Source organism: Scyliorhinus canicula, chromosome 17, assembly GCF_902713615.1.
Source record: "Scyliorhinus canicula chromosome 17, sScyCan1.1, whole genome shotgun sequence".
NCBI lineage: Eukaryota > Metazoa > Chordata > Chondrichthyes > Carcharhiniformes > Scyliorhinidae > Scyliorhinus > Scyliorhinus canicula.
The window spans coordinates 124,323,560-124,341,531 of NC_052162.1; the positions used below are offsets into that span (position 1 = coordinate 124,323,560).

Consider the following 17,972-nt stretch of genomic DNA (forward strand, 5'->3'; position numbering starts at 1 on the left):
GATCATCTAACTAGGGTGGAGGGGCTAATGCTTTTTACATTTTTTGTGCAGTTGCCTCGACATCGGCCATTGCTCGTTTCCCCTTCTCATTTTTCTTCGTGTTCTCTCGCCGTTCTGTGGTTGCTGCCACTGTTGTCTTTCCCTGTGCTCCCCCCCCCCCCATTTTTGGTCTCTTCTCTCTTTCCCCTTCTGGCTCCCCCTTTTTTCATCTCCTCCCTTCACCCCTCCCCACGCCTCCTTCTTCACTGCTGCCTCCCATTCTACCCCCACTACCTCCCTGACCCAGATCCTCCCTCGCTTTCCTCTTTCTGTCTTGGCCAGGCTCCTTCTCCCTGGCTACGTATCTATTTATGTATTGGACACAAACAGGTCCCAGAACAGTCGGGTGAATGGCTTCCGTGTTTTATTGAATTCCTATTCCGACCCACGGATGGTGAATTTGATTATCTCCATTTGGAGAAACTTTGGGGAATTTATTAACTTTCAACCACATTAATTTCTCCAGTACTACCTGTTCACTGATACTAATCTCTTTCAGTTCCTCGTGATCACTAGTTCCTTGGTTCTCAGGCCGATTTCTGTATCTTCCTCTGTGAAGACAGACACACATTGTTTAGTTTCTCTGCCATTTCCTTATTCCCCTTTATAAACTCTCCTGTCTCTGCCTGGAATGGACCCACATTGGTCTTTGCTAATCTTTTCATTTTCACATTCCTATAGGAGCTTTTCCAGTCGCTTTTTTATGTTTCTCATCAGCTGGATCTCATATTCTATTTTCTGTTTATCAGTTTCTTCGCCCTCCTTTGCTGAATTCTAAAACAAGTTCCAAATCCTCAGGCTCACTACTATTTGGCCCACTTTATGAGCCTCTTCCTTTGATCCAATGGAATATTTAACGTTTCTTGTAAGCCACGGTTGTCTCACTTTCGCTGATTTTTGCTCCTTAAAGGAATCTATATTAGTTGCAGATATGTGAAATAAGAGTCCCCAAAGTCCCAGAGGCTGCTTTCCTCTTTGACAGAGTGAACTGACTGGTGGTGATTGAATCTGACAGTCACCACACCACAGTCGAGGGGCAATGTTGAAAAGGTGGGGCCTTCATGGATAACCTCAGCCGGTACGGGAGTTGAACCCCTGATATTGGAGTCACTGCGCATGACAAACCAGCCATCCAGCCAACTGAGTTAACTCTCCCCGGTGTGAAGTTGCTGGTGTCTCCGCAGGTTGGATAACGTAGTGAATCCCTTCTCACACTGAGAGCAGGTGAGGGGCCTCTCCCCAGTGTGAACTCGCTGGTGTGTTTGCAGGCTGGAGAAATTAGTGAATCCCTTCCCACACCGAGAGCAAGTGAATGGCCTCCCCCCAGTGTGAATTCGCTGGTGCTTCCGCAGGCTGGATAATTGACTGAATTCCTTCCCACACTGAGAGCAGGTGAACGGCTTTTCCCCAGTGTGAACTCGCTGGTGTATTTGTTGGTGGGATAACTGAGTGAATCCCTTCCCACACTGAGAGCAGGTGAACGGCTTCTCCCCAGTGTGAATTTGCTTGTGTGAACGCAAGCCAGATGGATCTGTAAATCCCTTCCCACACTGAGAGCAGGTGAACGGCCTCTCCCCAATGTGAACTCGCTGGTGTGAACGCAAGCCAGATGGATCAGTAAATCCCTTCCCACACTCAGAGCAGGTGAATGGCATCTCCCCAGTGTGAACACGCTGGTGTCGCCGCAGGCAGGATAAATGACCAAATCCCTTCCCACATTGAGAGCAAGTAAATGGCTTCTCCCCAGTGTGAACTCGTTGGTGTGTTTGTAGGTGGGATAACTGAGTGAATCCCTTCCCACACTGGGAGCAGGTGAACGGCCTCTCCCCAGTGTGAAGCCGCTGGTGTGAACGCAGGCCAGATGGATCACTGAATCCCTTTCCACACTGAGCGTAGGTGAACGGCTTCTCCCCAGTGTGAACCCGCTGGTGTGTTTGTAGGTGGGATAATTGAGTGAATCCCTTCCCACACTGGGAGCAGGTGAACGGCCTCTCCCCAGTGTGAACTCGCTGGTGTGACAGCAGGCCGGATAAGTCAGTGAATCCCTTCTCACAGTGAGAGCACATGAATGGCCTCTCCCCGGTGTGACTGCGTCGATGAATCTCAAGATGAGATGGTGCATTGAATCCTTAATACAGTCCCCACAAAACCATGGTTTCTCCATGTTTTGTGTCACCTTGTGTCTCTCCTGGTCAGAAAATCAGTCGGAAGTCTCATCCACACACTGAACACGTGCACGGTCTCTCCCAGCTGTGGCTTGTGTGATGATTTTTCAGGCTGTGTAGCTGGTTAAAGATCTTTCCACAGTCAGTGCTCTGGAACACTCTTATCGGGTGTGTGTGTCTCAGTGCTTTTCCAGTCACACTGATGTTTAAAATCTTTTGAGGCTGTCTGATCCGGCAAACATTCCCTTCTGGATTCAAAGGCCGATGATAGTCAGATCCCAAAGAATCTGGTGACTCTGTCAGATCGAGACGTTATGTTTGAGATTTCTGTCTGTAATTCCTCCTCTTCTCATATCCTGTAAAAGGAGTTTACAAAAGACATCACAGTCAGTACAGGATAGAAATTCAGAACAGACAATTCTAGTTTCTGGAGAACATTCTTTCCTCTCTCATTCCCCAATACCGAGTCTCTAATGCCTATTTCTCCCTGTCTTCAGGGAGCGGCAGAGTCTGGGAGCAGTCAGTATAAAGACCTTTCCTCGGGAATTCACCGCCTAGTTTCCAGGGAGTGGACTGAGGGGTCCGGATTTTCGTAGCTGAAGAAAGAAACCTTTCCTTGGGGATTTACGGCCTACTCACCAGGGTGTGGATTAGGAGCCGGAAATTTAATACCTTCCTCCGGGGATCTGCGGCCGAGTCTCCAGCCAATGGAATCGGAGCTGGAGGACTGAGAGCTGCCTAGTCCTCCAGCCAATCAGAGTCAATGAGGGGCGGGGCTGTAGGACTCAGACAGCCGCTTGGTCCTCCAGCCAATCAGAGTGAATAAGGGGCGGGACTGGAGGACTGAGAGCCGCCTGGTCCTCCAGGCAATCAGAGTGAATGAGGGGCGGGGTCTAACCTTATTGTGTTCCCGTCCCCATCTTCCACTCACTCAACAAATATTTTGGGCATTAACTTCAGGTCCTGGGAAAGAATTTCCAGAACCAGAATCAGGAGTTGACAACTATTCATCAGGGTTTGCGGCTCCACAAAGTATTTCCAAATTCTCCCACCCACTTCGCTCGGGCTTTCCAAAACGAAGTCCCATTAATCGGAAAGCGCATGCTCCAAACACCGACAACGCCGCATGCGTCCCAGCGTCGACCGGTAATGCGCATGTGCACTGAAGAGCACACCCAACGACTTCCTGCTGAGGTATTAACCAATGAAAAGAGTGGACCCAGCGGAAGGACACTGGACTTTCAGCCAATCAGAGCGCTTGCTTTGTGTGACTGGTGATTTAGCTTCACACAGACTGAAATCTCCTCCTGTCTCCAGCATCTGTGAGTAAAACACTTTCTTTTCTCCTCCTTTCCCTTTCTTTTCTCATTCTCACCTTCAATTGGTCACTTGCAGCAACTGAAAGGAAAGGAAATGAATCCAGGGAGGGTGCAGACTCTGCAAAGCTTGGCTCAGTTCGCGCTCTCTCTTAAAGACATTGACATCCTTTGCTTACTCAGCTTGACACATTTATTTGTCTGGTTAAAAGGATGGTACCTTTTATGATTCACCGGACCTGAGATCACCAAGCTCACCTGTCTGCCACACCCAAGAACAAAACCACACAACCTAGTCCCAGACAGATGTGCCCTGTGCACCACCTTGAACTGAGTCAAGCTGCACCGAACACAGGAGGAGGTCGAGTTGATCCTGTACAGTCTCACTCCACGCCCCCTCCACAGAAACCAGATCCAATTCCCCCTCCCACTTCCTCCTCACCTCATCCAGTGGAGCTTGCTGTGCAGCCAAGATTCGACTGTAGATCTGAAATCCTACCCTCACCCACTTCAGCAAGAGATAGAATCCTAATCATCAGAGAGGGCGGGGGTGCTAAAGGAAACACCGAGATCGCCTTATGTAGGAAATCACGCATCTGAGAAAATTAGAGCTCGAGAGTTGTAATTTTTCTACCAAAAAATGTTTTCTATCAAAACCAATAAACCTGCCGTTCACAAACAAGTCACCAAACCTCTCCAGCCCTTCCCTCCAGGACCTAAATCCAAATCTGTAGGCACAAAGCGGTGAGTCCCACAGAGAGGGGCCAAGAACGATATCTCATCCATCATGGAGACTGGGTCCGTGCCACCACGCACCCCAACAAAACAGAGCAAAGAGCAAGCTGTAGTCACCGTTGATCAACCTTCCCTATCCCCCATCTCCCCGCCTCTCATTAAAACCACAACCAAAAGCCCGAAGAACAACCCCAGACCCTGAGCTCAACAATCTTTAACCCCAAACAGAACAAACGCACTCAGCCCATTATCTAAAACCGAGACTATGTTAATGAGCTGCAGTTACCCCCACCACTTCGCTCCCATTAACTACCTTCTTCAGCTCGCAGGGCAACTCTCTCCCGGGGCATATAAAACTGAGTAACCATAACAACCAACTCCCCTCCCCCCGCCTGCACCCAACCTTAAATAAAGGAGCCCCCCCCCCCCCCCAAACAGTAAAATACAAACTGGTACAAGAAACCCCAACAAGATCCCAAAACCACAATCCCTCTCCAATAACAAGAAGACCCCATATATAATACAAAATATACCCAGCCTGAGTTTCCTCACAAAAGCGTTGGCATCATCCAGCGCCTCAGAAGTAGTGACCTTTTGAATGAAAACTCACTCGGAGTTGTGCGGGGTAAACCGCCCCAAACCGAACTTCACATATGTAAAGTGCAGCCTTGGCCTTGATAAATGCCGCCCTCTTTTTTGGCAGCCGCGCCCCCTGATGGGGCCTGATGGGACGGCTCTCCCATTTGTAGTTACGGTGATCATTCGCCCACCTCAGAACTCGTTCCTTATCCCGGTAACTGTGGAAGCTGACGGTTATTGCCCGAGGTGGCTCTCCTGGGCGAGGTGGCTGACAGAGCGAGTGATGGGCCTGATCCACCTCGGGAGGGAACAACTGTCCACCCTCCCCACCATCTTCCCAAACATCCTGGACGTGTATTCAGTCGGGTCCGGGCCCTCCAATCCCTCCGGCAGCCCCATAACGCAAAGTGTTTGTCTCCTGGAGCGATTCTTTAAGTCGCCTACTTTGGCAGAGATTTGTTATTATCAACCAACAGACCAGCTCAGCCTCTAAAGAGACAATCCACTCACTCTTCATCGAAAGGGTGCCCTGCAACCCTTTACCGTTTCGTCCATTTTTTCCAATATCAATCGAATAGGAGCTGAGGGCTCCTCGATTGATATTGGGAGATCCTCGGAGATAGTCGGCTGTTGCTAAGATGCCCATGAGCATCTCAACTGACAACACTATAACTTTCGCTTCGGCAGCAGCCGCCGCTATTTTGTTTCCAATGAGCCTGGAAAAGAATCTGAATCGGATGACGATTCTTTGCTCGCTGGCTTCTTCAAACTTGGTTTCTTGGACATTAACACAGTATGGGAGCTTTATCCCATTGACAAATTTGAAATATCCCCAAACCCCCTCAAATATCGGGTGAAAACGGGCAGCACCGTAGCATTGTGGATAGCACAAATGGGTCACTGTGCGGAGTCTGCACATCCTCCCCGTGTGTGCGTGGGTTTCCTCCCACAGTCCAAAGATGTGCAGGTTAGGTGGATTGGCCATGATAAATTGCCATTGGTGTCCAAAATTGCCCTTAGCGTTGGGTGGGGTTACTGGGTTATGGGGGTAGGGTGGAGGTGTTGACCGTGGGTATGTTTGCTCTTTCCAAGAGCTGGTGCAGACTCGATGGGCCGAATGGCCTCCATCTGCACTGTAAATTCTATGAAACTGTGAAAACAAAGTCCCCGGATGAGAGCTGCCTCATATGCGGCCGCTCCCGACATGTCGCAACCGGAGACCCTGTCTGTTCTGAATTTCTGTCCTGTACTGACACTGATGTCTTTTGTAAATTGTTTTTCAAGGATATTAGAAAAGGAGGACTGACAGACAGAAATCTCAAACTAAACGTCTCGATCAGACTGGGTCACTTGATTCATCAGGGCCTGAACATCATCTGACTTTGAATCTAGAAGGAAAAATGTTTGCCCCGTCTGTCAGCTTGAGAAGATTTTAAACATCAGTGTGACTGGAAAAGCACCGAGACACACACACCCGAGTGAGAGTGTTCCAGAGCACTGACTGTGGAAAGAGCTTTAACCAGTTACATAGCCTGAAAAAACATCACACCATTCACAGCAGGAATAGACCGTTCTGTGTGTGAACAAGGCGTGAACTGATTGTCCGACCTGGAGAGACATAAGGAGACCCAAAATATGGAGAAACGATGGGAATGTGGGGACTGTGGGAAGGGATTCAGAGTCCCATCTGCACTGGAGATTCATCGACGCAGTCACACTGGGGAGAGACCATTCACCTGCTCTCAGTGTGAGAAGGGATTCACTCAGTATTCTGACCTGCAGACACACCATCGAGTTCACACTGGAGAGAGGCCGTTCACCTGCTCTCAGTGTGAGAAGGGATTCAGTCAGTTATCCAGTTTGCGGACACATCAGCGAGTCCACACTGGAGAGAGACCGTTCAACTGCTCTCGGTGTGGGAAGGGATTCATTCAGTTGATCAGCCTGCAGATACATGAGCGAGTTCATACTGGTGAGTGGCCGTTCACCTGCTCTCAGTGTGGGAAGGGATTCATTTCCTCAACCAACCTGCAGATACACCAGCGAGTTCACACTGGGGAAAGGCCGTTTACCTGCTCTCCATGTGGGAAGGGATTCACTCAGTTATCCCACCTGCAGATACACCAGCGAGTTCACACTGGGGAAAAACCGTTCACCTGCTCTCAGTGTGAGAAGGGATTCACTCAGTTGATCAGCCTGCAGATACACCAGCGAACTCACACTGGGGAGAGGTCGTTCACCTGCTCTCAGTGTGGGAAGGGATTCACTCGGTTAGACAACCTGCAGTCACACCAGCGAGTTCACACTGGGGAGAGGCCGTTCACCTGCTCTCAGTGTGGGAAGAGATTCACTCGCTTATCCCACCTGCAGAGACACCAAAGAGTTCACACTGGGGAGAAGCCATTCACCTGCTCTCAGCGTGGGAAGGGATTCACTCATATGTCCAGCCTGCAGACACACCAGCGAGTTCACACTGGGGAGAGGCCATTCACCTGCTCTCAGTGTGGGAATAGATTCACTTTGTTATCCAACCTGCGGGCACACCGTAGGGTTCACACTGGGGAGAGGCCATTCGCCTGCTCTCAGTGTGAAAAGGGATTCACTCGGTTATCCAACCTACAGAGACACCAGCGAGTTCACACTGGGGAGAAGCCATTCACCTGCTCTCCATGTGGGAAGGGATTCACTCAGTTATCCCATTTGCAGGCACATCAGCGAGTTCACACTGGGGAGAGTTTGTTCACCTGTTGTGAATGTGGGAAGGGATTCCGTGATTCATCGCACCTGCTGAGACATGAACAAGTTCACAAGTGATTACAGGGGTTGGATTTTGCTGTTATTGTTTATGCTCTGTATTACATCCAGGACTGCATTTTTTGTCATTCTGACAGTTGGTCAATGGGGATGGTTGGAGTGATTCTTCTGCTGGACTGGCCGGTGTCACGACTTTGACTCCAGTGGGCTGACGTTCTTTGAGCCTTGTTGTGAATCCCTGGTTTCACATTTCACAAGGATCAGAGATTAAAAGTTAGTTTGGAAGTTGGAAGATATTTCCTTCCCATTTCTGTTTGGATCCCTCTAAAGCATGCCACCTTGCCATGGAGATGGGCAATGGAGGTACATGGTTCTTTTGTTTAATTTATCTCTGTGTTTCTTGCAGAAGAAAATTATCAAGGTATAGGGCAGGTTATCTGACATGGACTGAGAAACAACATTAAATGGTGTGATGGGAGATGGGCAATAACTAATATTTCTGGGGATTGGTTAGCTCAGTTGGCTGGATGGCTGGTTTGTGATACTGAGCGACACCAACAGCGTGGGTTCACCTGCCATACCGGCTGAGGTCATCCGTGAAGGCCCTGCCCCCTCAACATTGCCCCTCGAGTGAGGTGTGGTGACCGTCAGATTAAATCAGCACCAGTCAGCTCTCTCTCTCTCACGCAAAGGGGAATGCTCTGATGGAATTCTGACAATGTACCAGTCAGTAACAAGGTTAAGATATGGGAGTTATGTATACACAAGACCCAAGGACGGTCGATGAGGGGATCTGGAAGACATCATGAGTTCGTGACTAACCCCCTAGCTGTCCATGAGCTGATCACGCAGTTCCCTGCTGCCCAGTAACCACTTTCATTGGATCTACCAGTGTGTAATCTGTAATCATTGTGATTGGATTGTGTCCGGCTGAGTTGGGCTGACTAACTATTTGAAATTGTATAAATGATGATGATTCCCTTTGTTCAGTGGCGATGTATCTGCTTTTACCCAGAGGCTTACTCCCCGCCGGTGTTACAACAATAAACTGTTTGATGTTTGAAGCAGATCTGAATGTCGAGGGATTCTTTTGGATTCATTCCCGCTCACAGGAACATAACCTACTTTTGTATTCAATTCCCCCACAATAAACAATAACATTCTATTAGCTTTCCTAATTACTTGCTGTACCTGTATACTAGCCTTTTGTGATTCATGCTCTTGGACACCCAGATCCCTCTGAGTCTCAGAGCTCTGCAATCTCTCACCATTTAGATAATAAGCTTTTTTATTCTTCTGGCCAACACGGACAATTTCACATTTTCCTACGTTATTCTCCATTTGGCAGATCTTTTCCCACTCACTTAACCTATCTATATCCCTTTGTAATCTCCTTATGTCCTCTTCACAATTTACTTTCCTCCCTGTGGGGGCAGCACAAGTGGATAGCACTGTGGCTTCACAGCGCCAGGGTCCCAGGTTCGACTCCCCGCTGGGTCACTGTCTGTGCGGAGTCTGCATGTTCTCCCCATGTCTGCGTGGGTTTCCTCCGGGTACTCTGGTTTCCTCCCACAGTCCAAAGACATGGTGGTTAGGTGGATTGGCCATGATAAATTGCCCTTAGTGACCAAAGAAAGGTTAGATGTGGTTATTGGGATAGGGTAGAAGTGAAGGCTTAAGTGCGTTGGTGCAGACTTGATTGGCCGAATGGCCTCCTGCACTGTGTGTTCTATCTTTGTATCAGAGAAGCAGGCCATTCAGCTCATCAAACCTACTCTCCCATTCAATATAATCATTCACTTCATTGCCTTTTTCCCCACACTATCCGCATCTCCTTTTGAAATGAAATGAAAATCACTTATTGTCACAAGTAGGCTTCAATGAAGTTACTGTGAAAAGCCCCTAGTCGCCACATTCTGGCACCTGTTCCGGGAGGCTGTTATGGGAATCGAACCGTGCTGCTGGCCTGACTTGGTCTGCTTTTAAAGCCAGCGATTTAGCCCAGTGTGCTAAACCAGCCCCTTGTGTTATTGGGATTTAGAAATCTGTCAGTCGCTGCTTTAAACACACTCAATGACTGAGCTCCCACAGCCCTCTGGGGTAGAGAATTCCAAAGATTCACAACCCTCTGAGTAAAGAAATGTCTCCTCCGAGACCCGTCCTAAGTGGCTTCCCCCTTATTTTGACATTGTGTCCCCTGGTTCCAGACTCTCCAACCAGGGGAAACATCTCACCTGCACCAACCCTGTCTATTCCTTTATGGATTTTGTAAGTTTCAATGAGATCACTTCTCATTATTTGAAACTCTAGAGAACACAGGTCAGGTTTCCCCAATCTCTCCTCAAAGGGCAGCCCTGCCATCCCTGGAACAAGTCTGGTGAATGTTTGTTGCGCTCCCACTCTGGCGATAAGGGCAGTAAAACTGTACACAGTCCTCCAGCTGCGGTCTGACCAAGGTTCTGCACAACAGGTACATTCTGGTCGGTCTCACCACTTTGCTTCCAGTGGGGCTGATGCTAATTGAGCTTTGGAGTGGACGTTGCTGCTGAAATGGTCTACAAGAGATAATGAAGGACATTTATTTTGTCCTGGATAGTATGGGGGAGGCGGTGACCTCGTGGTATTGTTGCTGGATTAATAATCCAGAGACCCAGGGTAATGCTCTGGGGTCCCAGGTTCAAATCCCGTCAGGGCAGATGGTGAAATTTGAATTCAATAAAAATTTGGAATTAAAAGCCTAATGATGACCATGAAACCATTTTGAACCCATCTGGTTCACTGATGTCCCTCAGGGAAGGAAATCTGCCCATCCTTACCCAGTCTGGCCCACATGTGACTCCAGACCCACACACATGCGGTTGACTCTTAACTTTCCCCCACTGAAATGTCCCAGCAAGTTTAAGGGCAATTATGAATGGGCAACAAATTCTGGCCCAGCCAGCGATACCCACATCCCAAGAAATAATATTTTATCCACCACGACAGGTAGATCTAAAATAAATACATTTGTCTCTTGTGCCATATTGTCTTAGGCCAAAGTAGGTTTAATTTTATGGTTTTACCACAGGACTAATGCTGAATGAAAATCTCTGTTACATTTTATTGCAGGATTTCTTGTAGTTTAATTCTGTCAATGCTGGAGAAATTCTGTGTCTTAAATTGTGTTCACTTTTAAACTAGCAGCAAAGTAGTCACTTTCCTTCAAATTCTACAACAGATTTTCTCCATTGGTGTGGGTTTTATTCTCAGTTTCTGTAATGGTGTTGTGGTTATGTCATTTCTGTGACTTTTATTTCTTAGGAACATGTAATTTATGAATAGAAAATTGTATTTTGTAATGTGTGTCTTGTTCCTTAAATTTTCACACACCAATCAGCTTTATGGATTTATTTTCTGTGTTCAGTAGGAATTGCTGTATTAGTTTAGGTTTGTGTACCTTGTGTAATTTCAGTTATTTGTATTTAAGTAACTTGCTTTAGTCATCAGCAGTCACTAAGAAGTTACACATGACACCTGAAGATGTATCATCTCAGCATGGTGGCACAATGGTTGTTGTATCTTAGGATTTGAATCCAGTTTTGTTTAATTTACAGTTGCCGGTTGTTGTTGAGACATTGCTGAAACTCAGTAGAAATTCAAGTTAAAAACTTGTCAGGTGCAAATAAGAATTGTTTTATTGAAGTTCATTGGTTACAACTTGAAAATGATTTAAAAGGTAGTTTGTAGACAATTTGATTTTCTTCAAAGAATCACAGGAATTATCTTCTGAGACAATAGCCTGAACACAACTTTAAAAGTCAAAGGCTGAAGTCAAAGTATGAAAATGAAATAGGAATACAGAACTCTTTTCTGATTCTCTTCCTTTACTTTCTCTCTCTCTCTCTCTCTTTCTGTCTTGTTCTCTTTGTCTCTTTCCTGTCTCTTTCTCTCTGTCTCTTTCTGTCTTTCTTTCTTCTTGTCTTCTTGTCTTTCTGTCTTCTTGTCTAAAATGGTGGCCAAATCATCCATGGATATACTCTTTCATATCTGTCTTAAGCGATCCGATCACACCCCAATATAATCCTAATTGGTTTAAGCTATATTCAAAACACATTTGATTTGATAACAAGCCATCCATCCTCCCAATGCAACGCCTCTTCCAATTGTTGCTTATCTGCAACAATTGAGACGTTAGTCATCTCATCATGCGATTATTCCGAAAATATAAATGAAACTGTATTTTGACACAGTCTAAAATGTTTCAGCTTGCATACGTTATGGAATGTGGTTCAGGCTGTTATCACAAGTGGCCAGAAATCAGAACAATGGAGCCTTTAATTATACCACCTTAAAACCCATGGGATTTCGCTGCTGCCCTTGAAAGAATGTGATGTTTTTATCAGTGGTTCTGTTTTTCCCAAACACATGTCTGAGTTTGGAAGTTGTATATTTCTTTCATTTTAAAACTAGGATTTAATATTTCTGTCTTAAACAGTCTTCTTACCTATATTAAGTGTATTTAAAATACCTGACTTCTACAGTCGCCCCTTTGATAAATCGAAAGATCAAGTGAGATATATCAGAATAAGATAAAAGATATCATTAAAGCGATAGGATAGGTAAAAGCGCAAAGAATAATTCATTCATATTGTCATTGCAGATTTAAACAATAGAATGGAAACTTAGTATTGCAACAAGTATTTCAACAATAATCATTAAAATTCTTAAAGAATCATTATTACAAAATAACAATTAATGAATTAGTCAAATTTGATGCTACAGATTCAGTATTAATAGATTATACAAATAATTGATTGATATTACGGTTAACATTTCAACAAAAGTATTTCACCTCAAATTCATCAATTGGGGGTGCAGTAGGGTTAGTGTGAATCATTCTGACAGTTGGCCCCCTGCGCTTAGCGAATAGTTCTTTGATGCACGTAGCACATTGGTATGTCATATAAATGATGAATCCAGCTGCACAGGAGAATAGGATTATTCTCATTATGGACATTCCTGTGTGTCCAAACCACCCGCAAATTCTATCCCAGAGAGAGAACTTGGGATGGATCAAGTTTTTTGATTTATTTTTGGATATGTAATACCAAATCTTTAACTTCTTCAGAGTTATCAGGAATGAAAGTGCAACATTCTGCACCAATCAGGGCGCACGTGCCACCGTTTTCGGCTAGCACATAGTCAAGTGCCATTCGATTTTGCAATACCACGGTTCGAATTGTTCGCATTTCGTCAGAGATTTTGTCTAGGGCAGTGGCAGTGTATTCTGCCACATCTTGTATGATGGTTGTTATTTTATTTAACTCATTCTCCATCCTTACTTCCCAATAGAAAGGAATGATTCTAGCAAAAATTGCATCTCTAAAGGTGATGGAACGTTTTTTTCTTTGAACAGTCATTTCTGAAATATGCAGAAGATTAGTCACATGACGAATGGCAGGTACCATGTATCCTAAATAGCAAGATCCTGACCAGGATCTTGGGAGCCAGGGATATGCTTTATCATCACAAATAAAATAAGTTCCATTATAAGCAGAATATGAGTAAATATATTCTAAGAGCCATTGGTCTTCGAATGTTTTATTATTTCTGAGGTTAGGTATGCCTGTTATCCTTGAGGACCGCATAACTCTTTCTAAGCGGTCGTTAGTACATTTAAAAGCTGTGTTAACATCTACATAGTTAGTACAATTACTATTACCCATTGGTATCCCTTTAGGGTCCTTACTGATGAGGTAAATTGATCCTTTTTGTTTAATATTAGTTGGGAGGTTAAGATGTTGAGGTTTTTTGTCAGGGTTAAATTGAAGTTGGTGCCATCCTGAAAAGGTGTTTAGTGAATAGCCTGCAGATTTCCATAAGTTAATAGATTTTTTGATGTCAACCTGGTACCTCCCATTGTCACATGTATATGCTCCAGAACGGGTCACCACAGAGCGAGGGACACTTTGATAGATGTACCATTCTGCTGTTTCTGAAGCATTAAAGGGAATAGTTAGAAAGGGAATACCCTCCCCTGAGTTAGTAGGGGTTGCAATGCATACCCAACAATTAGAAATGTTAAAGTTTTCAGCATTTATCTTAGCTGTGTAAAGGAATGTGTTCTTATTCATTTCTGATACAACATTCAGGAAGTCAATCAAATAACTGAAAATTAAAATTGCGGCAAACATTTTACTTGTACGCGCGCTTCACGTGCGATGCGTGAATCCAACTTTTCTTTCCTTTTAACTTAACAGCGGATTGGGTGGTGAGAAGGATTACGAAAGGACCTTCCCACTTTGATCCCAAAGGTTCCTTTTGCAGCTTTTTGACGTACACTTCTTCACCGGGCACCAGGTCGTGTCCACCCTCCGGAGGATCACCCCACGCAGCTAACACCTGTTGAGAAGCAGAGCTAACAGCATTTGTTAGATTTTGACAGTAAGACAGCAAAGCATCACTCATTAAATGACAGTCTGCTTTCCTCAAGTCAATAGTTCCTGGCAGAGACATTGGTCTGCCTGTGATGATTTCAAAAGGGCTCAGGCCTGTTGTTCTATTTGGTGTTGCTCTAATGCTGCATAATACTATTGGCAAAGCTTGGACCCAATTCATGCCTTCCTGGCTGTATTTAGACAGTCTTTCTTTCAAAGTTCGATTCATACGTTCCACTAGTCCTGATGATTGTGGATGATAAGGACAGTGTAAATTCCAGTTAATGTTTAGTAGTTTACAGACTTCCCTACAAACAGCTCCTGTAAAGTGGGTTCCATTGTCTGAGTCAATGCTAGCTGGTACTCCCCATCTGGGAATAAAGTCTTGGCATAGCACTTTGGCTGTATGGGCAGCTGTCCCTCTTCTAGCTGGAGCAGCTTCCACCCATCTGGAGAATTTATCCACTATTACAAGCACGTCATTGTACTGTTGACATTTAGGAAGAGTGATGTAATCTACTTGTAAGTCCTGGAATGGACCTGCAGGAGCAGGAGCTCTTAATTGAGGCATTGATGTTATAGGACCCAAGTTATTCTTTTGACAGGTTACACATCGGTTTGCTACCAATTGTGCATGTTTTTTGAATCCTTTACCACACCAACTTCTATGGAATCGATCCATCATTTGTTGAGGCGATATGTGTCCCCATGAATGAATTTGTTGAGCTAAGAAGGGCATTAGTGATTGCGGTGCGACTTCTCTCCAAATTTCATCATCATACGGTTGAATACCTGATTCTAACCATTTCCATTTTTCTTCCTTTGTACAATCATTCTGCATTTCACGTAAATCATGTAATAAGGTGGTTACTCCCAATTTGTAAATGTGACTGGATTCTTGATGCCAATGAGAGGCACAAAGGGAGGCAGCTTCCCTTGCTGCGTGGTCCGCAAGAGCATTTCCTCTTGCTTCCATAGTGTCCTCATGAGTATGGGCTTTACATTTTAGAACTGATACTTCTTTGGGCAAGGTCATAGCTTCTAGAAGATCTCGTACTTCCTTTCCATTTCGGATAGGTGTACCTGCTGTTGTGAGAAATCCTCTTTTTCTCCACAGTTGGCCAAAATCATGTGCTACTCCAAAACCATATCTGGAGTCAGTATAGATGTTAGCAGTTTTATCTCTTGCCACATGACATGCTTCTGTAAGTGCCTTTAATTCGGCCTGCTGAGCTGATGTAGCTGGGGGCAAACTTCCTTCAGCTAATACTTCGTATGGGCTTGTGACTGCCCACCCAGCTTTCCTGATACCCTTGTCAATAAAAGAGGAACCATCTGTGAATAGGATTAAATCTGGGTTCTGTAGTGGCTCTTCTTCTACTAAGCGTAATTCTTCCATTTCCTCTATTATTTTCACACAGTCATGCACTTCTCTCTCTCCCTTCCCTTGTTCCTCGGGAAGCGGGAGCAAGGACGATGGGTTTACAGGACTGGCTTTGTGAAAATATAGGTTGGGAGCTTCCAAAACTGCTGTCCATCTAGTCCATCTAGCTGATGTAACTTGTGACACTCTGTTCATGGATAGTAGAGAATGGACTGAATGTGGACATTTAATGATTAACTTTTGGTCTAGAACAAGTCCAGATGTAATCATTACAGCTCGACATGTAGCTTCCATGGCTCGTAAGCAACTGCCAAATGCTAGTGCCACATTGTCAAGTTTAAGGGAATAGTACCCAACTGGTCTTAACTGATCACCATGTTCTTGAGCTAGTACTGCAGTCATGTAACCATCTCTTTCATGAACAATCATGGTAAAAGGTTTTCCGTTGTTTGGAATACCTAAGGCTGGCGCTGAACACAGGACCTTTTTCAAATTCAGAAATGATTGTTTTTGTTCAGAATTGAGTTTAACTCGATCTTTTGATTTTCTGTTTCCTTTTAGAAGATCATTCAATGGCTGGCATAACTGCGTATAAGAATCAATCCAATTTCTGTTAAAATTACAGAGTCCCAAGAAAGATCTGACTTCCTGTACAGTTGAGGGTTCTTTAGCTGCTTTGATGGCAGCTGTTCTGTCCTGAGTAAGTTCCCTTTTGCCTTTGGAAATTTTCTGTCCCAAGTAAACAACTTCTTCCTGGGTAATTTGTGCTTTTGCAAAGCTAGCTTTGTGACCATTTGCACTGAGGTGGTTCAAGACCACCCGTAAGTCCTTTTCATGGTCATCTTTATTGATGGAGGCTAACAGAACATCATCTACATACTGAATAATGGTTGAAGGCAGATCAGGCAGTTCCCTGATGTGATTCTGCAGAGCCATGTGGTAAACAGTTGGGCTATTGTGAAAACCTTGCGGTAGTCTAGTCCATGTGTACTGTTGCTGATTAACTGTAAAAGCAAACCATGGTTGTACTTGTTTAGCTAATGGTACTGACCAGAAGCCATTTGCCATATCAATGACTGAAAACCACTGAAGGTCAGGAGTTAAAGAGTTAAAAATTGTAGACGGATCTGCCACTAAAGGAGCTTTTCTGACAATGAATTGATTTGCCTTTCTGTAGTCAATAGTAAGGCGCCATGTACAATTAGCCTTTTTCACAGGCCATACAGGGCTGTTTGATGAACTGTGAATACGCACTAAAATATCCCTTTCTTCAAGTTGTTTTATTATAGGTAGAATACCTTGAATTGACGTTTTGCTAATGGGGTATTGTTTGGTACAAGGTGGAGCTGATCCCATGAAAGTAACTGGTTCCATTTTCAAAAGACCACAATCATTTTTGTCAATTGCCCAAATTGGATGATGTTGTATTTCATCTTTTTTTATGTGTCTAATGGACCAGGTAATTTTCCCATTATTGAAATTGAGTGAAGAATTTAGTTGTGATAAGATGTCCATACCTAGAAGTGCTTGTGTTACCGGACCTACCCATATTGACGCTATCAGTTGATGTGGTCCAAATTCTAAGAGCAGTGGTATAGTCTTCCGAAGAGGGACAGAGTCTCCTCCTGCAGCCAAAACTTCAATTTTCTCTGAAGTCAGGGGAAAGAAAGCAGCATTCTGTTCAGTAACACAGGTAACTTCAGCTCCAGTATCAAATAGAAAATTGATATCAATACCTTCCACTCTTAATAAAATATATAATCCATCATTTTTCTGCTGCAAAAGTGCATGTAGAGAGAAATGGAGAGAATCATCAAGAGTGGGGTCTAGTAGTTTTTTGAATTATCACACAGAGAACGTCTTTGAGCTGGAGGACAGCTGTTTAACATTTCATTCATAGCATTGTTATCATCGTGTAGAATGCTACGTGGGTACGGTTCGTCCCCATGTGGGTAAGATTTCTCCCTACATGGGTAAGATTCCTCCCTACGTGGGTAAGGTTCCTCCCTACGTGGATAAGGTTCTTCCCTACGTGGATAAGGTTCCTCCCCACATGGATAAGATTGGGAGGTTTTAGAATCCCGGTACGTAAGTCTGGGTCTGTCTTGTTGGAACGTTACCCTAGGTGCATCTTGTTTGTGCGCATTACATGGTTGACCACGAGGTGGAAATGTATTGTAGTGAAAATTGTCTACCTCATTATCATCTCTCGAATCCATCCGTGGTTTAAGATAGCATTTTGCCATCCAGTGTCCTACTTTACCGCAGTAAAGACATTGTGGTATATTTTCCTTACGTGATTTTAATGGAGCCAGGGTACATGTTTGCCCTGAATCTTGTGGTGGTGCTTTAGTCACTGCTGATGAGCTTGTCCAATTGTGTAAACCGCGATCTATCTGAATACACCAGTCAACTATGTCTCGGTATGTGCCAGTTTTGGCCTAAGCTGGTAAAACCAAATTCAAGGCATCAGAAACTTCAGGTTTAACACCGGCTACAAAAGCCGTTTTTAATGGATTTAAATTGCTTGCATCCCATGTGTCAGTTTCGTCTGTAAGTGTCATTCCCGAATATTCCATCCAAG

At 44.7% G+C, this 17,972-nt stretch overlaps 2 protein-coding genes across 3 annotated transcripts in view; one reads left to right on the forward strand and one right to left on the reverse strand.

Annotated features, from left to right (window-relative positions):
• The window catches only part of LOC119951594 (zinc finger protein 91-like), a 54,689-nt gene that overhangs the window by 14,200 nt on the left and 22,517 nt on the right, over nt 1–17,972 (forward strand). Inside the window, exon 3 of the mRNA XM_038774778.1 lies at nt 6,562–7,644. Coding sequence (XP_038630706.1) covers nt 6,562–7,644 — 1,083 coding nt within the window. The remainder of the gene's footprint in view (nt 1–6,561; nt 7,645–17,972) is intronic.
• On the reverse strand, nt 606–3,272 carry LOC119951220 (oocyte zinc finger protein XlCOF6-like). 2 transcript variants are annotated; one of them, XM_038774260.1, is made up of 2 exons: nt 3,261–3,272; nt 606–2,560 (listed from the first exon to the last, which is right to left on the reverse strand). In XM_038774260.1, exon 2 carries the CDS (start codon nt 2,103–2,105, stop codon nt 1,185–1,187), a length of 921 nt encoding a protein of 306 aa, XP_038630188.1. In that variant the 5' UTR covers nt 2,106–2,560; nt 3,261–3,272; the 3' UTR covers nt 606–1,184. The 2 variants fall into 2 exon arrangements, with proteins under 2 accessions (XP_038630188.1, XP_038630187.1); XM_038774259.1 differs by lacking the exon at nt 3,261–3,272 and adding an exon at nt 2,844–2,881.

Excerpts from the sequence above, each read along its gene's own strand:
- LOC119951220 (XM_038774260.1), bottom strand. The coding sequence starts at position 2,105 with ATGTGCTCTCACTGTGAGAAGGGATTCACTGACTTATCCGGCCTGCTG.